Raw genomic sequence first — 7,500 nt, 5'->3', positions numbered from 1 at the left:
CGTTCCGTCCCGTCAATGCGTCCATGCACAACGTCGACCCCGTCCGCGCTACCGGGGCCGTCGGCGCCCGTCGGCCCGCGCCGTCCCGTGAACGCGTCCGTCGCACACCCGTCGGCCCCGTCCGCGCTACCGAGGGCGTCGACACCCGTCGGCCCCCGTCCGCGCTACGAGGGCGTCGGCCCGCGCCGTCCCGTCAACGCGTCCGGAGCACCCCGTCGGCCCCGCCGTGGAGTCGGCGCGTCAACGCTCCATCGCGCGAGTTGCGCCCGTGCACAACCAACCCACCAATCTGCGCTACGTAGGAAGCACATCGTCATACCTTCCTTGGTCCTTTTTCGCGTCCTCTCTCTCGTGCCGTCGTCCTCTCTCTCCTTCTTGCCAAGCCTTCCCCCCAGCAAGGGTGTTTCCCCGCTTTTGCCCGTGCGTGGGGTTGAAACGCGCCGTGTGGTTTCTTTGGACCGCGGGGTTCATGGGCGCCGTGGGGTTTTTCGGGACCGCGGGGTTCATGCCCGGCCGTGGGGTTCAGCGCCTTGGACCGCGGGGTTCACGGTTGGGATTTCTATCCGGGTTGCCACGGTGCTTGTGGGGTTTGCCGGCCCGCACCGAATTTTCGCAACTATAAGGGTGTTGGGATCCTCGTGAGGGGGAACTTTTCCCACGCGCGCCGGCGGTCCCTCCTTGCCCCTAGCGCCCCCACATGGGCTGTCCCTCATGCGGCCCGGCGGTCCACGTTCCCATTTCTAACCTAACTCCCGCTAACCTAACTTCTCACCGTGGACGGCACTTGAGGGGGACCGAGGCCCGTTTGGTGATTTGCCCCTCTCCGCGGCGCACGCTCCCGCGGGCCGATTTGACGACTCGTGGACCCGTCGCTCCTGTGAACCAAACATGACTCCGGGAGCCCCCGAGAGACTCTATGCAAGTAAGAGCCCCGCTTGGGCCGTGGCCGGGCCCCGAGGGTCCCGTGGACCAAAACGGCCCGGACGCAACCGCGGGGCCGTTTCGGCATTTTGATCAGATTTTGGAACCGCGGCTCCTGGACGGGACCGACGGTGACTCCTTGAGAGGGATTTCTACCTCAAGGCCATGGGGCTTGGGTGGTTTGCCTGAGCGCCCCGAATTAAAGGACTTATAAGGGAGTAGTACTCCACTCTTGGTGAACCGTGCGCATCCTGCCGGGGTAGCCAAGAGGGGGCCGGTTGTTCAACCGGAGCCGGGGTGGCAGTCCTCACGTCCATAAAACCATTTACCCTTTCTAGGTTGGAGTTAGGTTAACCCAGTCTTCAGAGGCGCTGGAGAGGCCTCCGTCCCTTTTGTAATCATCTTTTTGGATCAATACAAGCGCCCGTCACGGGCTTGTTTCAACTATCTTGTCTCGCGCGTCCCTTTTGAAATTCTTGCTCAACTTGTTGTGAAGTCGGCTAACTTGTGTTCAGGTGAAGGATCGGCGAACGCGCGTGGCCCCTAAGTCCCATTTACGGGCCGCTCTTCAGGGTCCCGTAACACTTGGTATCAGAGCTAGAAATTCAAAAGCTGGTCTATGCCTAACAGAGGGGGACAAAGACCCGCCGAAAGTGACTCCAGTAGCACTCCCCTACCCGCCGCGAGATTAGAAGAGATTGCAGCGGACGGTGTGATTGACTCTTGGGAGTATTCCAGGTGGATACGTTCTCAAGGGAGACTACAACGCCTAGACCCTATCAGCGAAGCCGGACCAGAGTTTGAGTCCGCGCCTTCGTCACCCAACGAAATGAGTCACGCAGATGGAGACTCATTTCATGGGGAGAGGAACGACCCTCCCCGCAATGACAGAATGGAAAGGTGGGAGGCTATACTAGAGTCTCAAGCCGCGCTGGTTCAACAGCTCGTACAGGTAAGTCTGTTGAATGCTCAGAATGCCGCAGCAGACAAAGGAAAAGGACCGGCAAGCACGTCGGGAGCTCCCGCGAGTGGGAGTGATGGGATGGGGAGTTTCAAGCCCATCAAACCCACTCCCTACTCGGGTCAACGGGACTCAATGATACTGGAGAAATGGATCCGCGACACAGAGAGCTTCTACCGCACAAGCAAAATGGAAGAACATTTATGGACATCAGTGGTGTCTCATTTCTTAACAGAGGAGGCTTACAGTTGGTTCCTTTTAGAAGAGAGGAAAAACCCCTACATGTCATGGACCCGCCTCAAGGCTGAGATGCGGGACTACTTCGTTCCGAAGAATGAAGACTTTAGACACTTAGACGAATGGAGGACCATCACCCAAGGCGAAAGCAAGCTGCAGGAGTATGTGTCCAAATACAGGCAGTCCATGCTGAAAGTGGAACAGATGACTTGGGAGAGAGTGAGACTCCATGGGTTCCTCTATGGGCTAAAGGATTGGGCCCGTAGGGAGATCGAAAAGCAGAATCCGGCCGACTACATGGCGGCGCTGGCCATGGCAGAAAGGCTAGTGGACTCAGACTTGCGCCGAAAGGGGGCCACCAGCTCAAAGTCTGGGGGAAGTGGGCATGCCCCTTTCAACTCGAACAAAAATCAGTCTTCAGCTGGGCCCCAAAGGAGCGAGCCCGCAGGCAGCTTGTCAAACCATCCCCGACTGTACGGGAGCTTTCGCAACAATGCGCCAAGCAGCTACAGCGGCTCGTCGAGTAGCAGGAACTTCTCGGTGAACCAGCCTGGAGGGGCCCCTCAGCGGACGCTGCCTTGGAGGGCGAATCCTTCCCGCCCTTGCCGTAACTGTGGAGGTCCTCACTGGGATAATGATTGTCACAAAGCTAGCTCTCAGTCTCGAGCTCACTCCGCTTGGGCCAATGAGACCAACGCTGACAGGACAGGATCTTCACAAGTGCAGATCACTGAGATCACGGAGCAAGAGTCTGAAAGTGGAAACAAAGAGTCTACCGAAGGGACGGTCCGTGTAGGAGCCATCAAAGCTTCTCTACACTGCCTAGCAGCTCGTATCAAACCGATCCCAAATATGTATGTCAAGACAGTGATCAATGGGCAATCGCAATTGGCGATGCTCGACTCGGGAGCGAGTCACAACTTCATCTCACCATCATGTGCCAAACGCTTGGGAGTAAAGACCTGCAAGCCCGGGGGAGGACGAAGCATCTCAGTGGGCTTCGTACAAGGCGAAGACTCGAACACCGCGATGGCTTACGACGTGGCGGTCCAAGTAGGTGAATGGCGAGCCAAAGTGGACTTCATCGTTGTGCCCATGGACTCCTACGACATGATGTTTGGCCTGGCCTGGTATGACTCCTACGTGATGGGGTTGTATGCCAAGGGCATGAATCAACTGATGCTGGACATGAATGGTAAGGGGGTGATTGTCCCGATCATCCGACCTATGGACGCGCCTCCCGCCCGCAAGACTACTCAAGAAAAAGCTCCGCCGAAACCTCAACCTTACTTGCCACCTCAAGCCCGAGGGCAGGTGAACGCAGCTCAAACTAAGACACCAACGCCGACGAAAACGGAAAAAGGAAAGACTCGAGTTAGCTGGGATGACCTCGTCCCAGACTCAATGTGGATCTCACCAAAGCAAGCAGAGAAGGCTCTCAAACAAGGGGCCCAGGTTCACTGCTGTGTGATGAAAGTAGCACTAACAGATTCAGATGAGGAGTGCACTATCGGGGATAATCGTATCATCAAAGTGATTGAAGAATTCAAAGACGTGGTACCGCCGCAGCTCCCAGCTGGGCTCCCACCTAAGCGAGCAGTGGACCACAAGATCGAACTAGTGCCTGGCCATTCGCCGCCAGCCCGTCCACCCTACCGAATGGATGCCACACAACTACAGGAACTGAAGAAGCAACTCGGAGAACTACTTGAAGCAGGTTTTATCAGGCCTAGCAAGTCCCCTTACGGGGCCCGGTGCTTTTTGTCACAAAGAAGGACGGCTCATCTAGGCTCTGCGTCGACTACAGAGCCCTGAATAAAATAACCATCCGGAACAGGTACCCTCTGCCGCACATGGATGATCTAACAGACAGGTTGGCAGGGGCAAAATACTTCACTAAGGTCGATCTACGATCAGGATACCACCAGATTCGGATTGTGGATGAAGATGTGCACAAGACAGCTTTCAGGTCACGGTATGGAGCTCACGAATGGCTAGTGCTTCCCTTTGGCCTCACCAATGGAGTAGCGACCTTCTCAGCTGGAATGGATACAGATTTCGGCGACATGCTGGATGAATTCCTCATTGTGTACCTGGATGACCTGCTAATCTACAGCAAAACTTTTGAAGAGCATGTGGAGCATGTGCGACAGGTGCTCCGCAGACTCAGGGAATGCAAGTGGTACGCGAAACTGGAAAAGTGCGTCTTCGCAGTACAAGAAGTGGAATTCTTGGGCTTCTTGGTCACTGCAAATGGAATTCGCGTGGATCCTAAAAAGATTGAGGCCGTGGTGAACTGGCCTGCCCCTCGAACAGTTACACAGGTACGCGAGTTCGTGGGTTTCACTCAGTATTGCCGAAAGTCCATCAAAGATTTTTCGAAGATCATGGCCCCCATAACAGACACCACCAAGGGCTCGCTAGCGTTCAAGTGGACAGATGAAGCCCAACGAGCTTTTGAGCACATCAAACAGGTAATGTGTTCCTTACCGGTACTTAAACTCCCAGAATTCGACAAGCCATTCGAGATTCACACCGATGCCTCACGCATCGCACTGGGAGGGGTACTAATGCAAGCTGAAAGACCAGTAGCCTACATTTCGAAGAAGTTTACAGACCCGCAGAAGAGATGGGCTACACACGAACAGGAGATGTATGCAGTGGTATACTGCCTTGACCAATGGCGTCACTATGTATTGGACAAGCATACTAAAGTATACACAGATAATGTTTCTCTGAAGTATTTCCAGACACAACCTAAGCTCTCTCACAAACAGAGTCGGTGGCAAGATCAGTTAGCAGAATATGACATAGAAATCATACATAAACCGGGCAAGCAGAATGCAATGCCAGATGCCCTCAGTCGCATGCCCGAGGTGAATGCAGTCAGCATAATAAGCAGTGATGAAGTACTGGACCAGATCCGCGAGGCCAGTAAGACAGACCCCGCAGTGTTACAGATGATGCAGAGTTGGCGACAAGGCAAGACTTCCGTGGGGCTGTTCGACCTGCGGGATGGGCTATGGTATGCCCATAACCGCGTGTATGTACCAGATGATCCTACACTCAAAGCAAAACTACTTTGGGAAACCCACGACTGCAAAGTTGCAGGACACGGTGGGCAAAAGAGATCCTTTGACAGTTTAAGCCGTCACTTTTTCTGGCCGAAGATGCAGGAAGATGTGGTGGAATATGTAAGAACGTGCCCAACTTGCCAGTTAGTCAAGGCACAACGAATAAAGCCAGCAGGGCTTTTGATGTCTATGCCTACACCATCTCGCCCCTGGGATGTGATAAGCATGGACTTCATTGTCGACTTACCCGAAAGCCACGGATTCACTACCATCTTCGTGATCGTGGACTACTTTTCAAAGCAGGCGCACTTCATTCCCGCAAAGCCGCCCCTTACAGCCTACCAGACAGCGCGGCTTTTCTTCAAACATGTCTTCAAGAATCACGGACTCCCATTGGCCATTGTTTCGGATCGCGATGGGCGATTCTTAAGCGACATGTGGCGGGAGTTATTCAAGCTCCTAGGCACACAGCTCAGGTTTTTCTTCGGCCTATCACCCCCAAACAGATGGGCAGACCGAGCGAATCAATCAAGGCATCGAAGATTACATCCGTTGCTATGTCCAAGCAGATCAAAAGGATTGGGCAGACTTTCTGGAAGTCCTTGAGTTTCAGTACAATAGCAGTGTGCACTCGGGGACAGGATACACCCCGTTTGAACTAGCCACAGGTAAAGAGGTGATCACGCCCATGGCGCTTGCGTCGGGCACTATGCATGCAGAAGATCAGGATGCTGAACAGTTTTTGACGGCTTGGCAGAAACGTTTGGATGTAGCCAGAAAGCACTTGATGAAGTACAAAGATAAGTATGTAGCCAGACATAACGAAAAAGCACGAACAGAGTTCTTTCAGGAGGGTGATTTGGTGCTGGTAAGTGCCCAGAACATCAACCTTCCCGAAAACTTAACACCCAAATTCAACCACCGCTTCTATGGCCCATACCGGGTACTGCAAGATTTCAACAACGTCTCCTACAAGCTGGAACTACCTTCCAACGTCAAGATCCACAATGTTTTTCACATCAGCTTGCTCAAACGATTTCAGGTTGATGGGAAATATGGCCGCCATGTTCCCCTACTAGACAAAGGAGTAAACCCCTTTGAGCCAGAAATTATCATCAAACACCGTTTCAGGCGCAACAACCTAGAATTCTATGTCAAGTGGAGAGGGCGGCCAATGTCAGATTGCACTTGGTGCCAGAAGATAGAGTCATTGCAATGGATAAACAGTTGTTGCTTCGGTACTACAGGATTCCGGACCTCAAGCACATGCCCAGGGCATAGAAGACCACAACCATGTACACAGCAAGTAGATAGGATGCAGTAGTTTGTCAGCTCAGTTATGCTCAGTTCAGCAGAATAAAGATGCGTTATGCGACAATTATGCGATGTATGCACTATGTGGTCAGATGCTCTATAATCTTGACGAGGACGTCAAGTTCCTTGAGGGGGGGGAGAATGTTGGGATCCTCGTGAGGGGGAACTTTTCCCACGCGCCGCGGGGTCCCTCCTTGCCCCTAGCGCCCCCACATGGGCTGTCCCTCATGCGGCCCGGCGGTCCACGTTCCCATTTCTAACCTAACTCCCCTAACCTAACTTCTCACCGTGGACGGCACTTGAGGGGACCGAGGCCCGTTTGTGATTTGCCCCCTCTCCGCGGCCACGCTCCCCCCGCGGCCGATTTGACGACTCGTGGACCCGTCGCTCCTGTGAACCAAACATGACTCCGGAGCCGCCGAGAGACTCTATGCAAGTAAAGCCCCGCTTGGGCCGTGGCCGGGCCCCGAGGGTCCCGTGGACCAAAACGGCCCGGGACGCAACCGCGGGGCCGTTTCGGCATTTTGATCAGATTTTGGAACCGCGGCTCCTGGACGGGACCGACGGTGACTCCTTGAGAGGGATTTCTACCTACCTCAAGGCCAGGGGGCTTGGTGGTTTGCCTGAGCGCCCCGAATTAAAGGACTTATAAGGGAGTAGTACTCCACTCTTGGTGAACCGTGCGCATCCTGCCGGGGTAGCCAAGAGGGGGCCGGTTGTTCAACCGGAGCCGGGGTGTGCAGTCCTCACGTCCATAAAACCATTTACCCTTTCTAGTTGGAGTTAGGTTAACCCAGTCTTCAGAGGCGCTGGAGAGGCCTCCGTCCCTTTGTAATCATCTTTTGGATCAATACAAGCGCCCGTCACGGGCTTGTTTCAACTATCTTGTCTCCGCGCGTCCCTTTTGAAATTCTTGCTCAACTTGTTGTGAAGTCGGCTAACTTGTGTTCAGGTGAAGGATCGGCGAACGCTCGTGGCCCCTAATCCCATTTA

The 7,500-nt window shown here is 54.2% G+C and overlaps 2 protein-coding genes across 2 annotated transcripts; both read left to right on the top strand.

Annotated features, from left to right (window-relative positions):
• The first annotated feature begins 988 nt into the window (after window positions 1-988).
• LOC147417303 (uncharacterized) lies at window positions 989-3,656 on the top strand. Its single transcript, XM_086507728.1, has 2 exons — window positions 989-3,493; window positions 3,609-3,656. The coding sequence occupies exons 1-2, from the start codon at window positions 1,541-1,543 to the stop codon at window positions 3,654-3,656; spliced, it is 2,001 nt and encodes a 666-aa protein (XP_086363854.1). The 5' UTR covers window positions 989-1,540.
• Window positions 3,657-5,881: 2,225 nt separating this feature from the next.
• Window positions 5,882-6,517, top strand: LOC147417302 (uncharacterized). Its single transcript, XM_086507722.1, has one exon. The coding sequence runs from the start codon at window positions 5,882-5,884 to the stop codon at window positions 6,515-6,517; it is 636 nt and encodes a 211-aa protein (XP_086363848.1).
• The last annotated feature ends 983 nt before the right edge of the window (window positions 6,518-7,500 follow it).

This window comes from Adiantum capillus-veneris, unplaced genomic scaffold (genome assembly GCF_014529385.1).
Source record: "Adiantum capillus-veneris isolate H3 unplaced genomic scaffold, ASM1452938v2 Hic_scaffold_284, whole genome shotgun sequence".
NCBI classification, from domain to species: Eukaryota; Viridiplantae; Streptophyta; class Polypodiopsida; order Polypodiales; family Pteridaceae; genus Adiantum; species Adiantum capillus-veneris.
The sequence above is the reverse complement of the archived record's forward strand: the minus strand, read 5'-3'. Positions and strand labels throughout refer to the sequence as shown.

Bases quoted from the DNA above. Each gene is read 5' to 3' on its own strand.
- LOC147417303 (XM_086507728.1), top strand. From the start codon at position 1,541: ATGCCTAACAGAGGGGGACAAAGACCCGCCGAAAGTGACTCCAGTAGC. The intron at 3,494-3,608 runs GTTAGCTGGGAT...TAGCACTAACAG, and splicing joins CGGAAAAAGGAAAGACTCGA to ATTCAGATGAGGAGTGCACT.
- LOC147417302 (XM_086507722.1), top strand. From the start codon at position 5,882: ATGGCGCTTGCGTCGGGCACTATGCATGCAGAAGATCAGGATGCTGAA.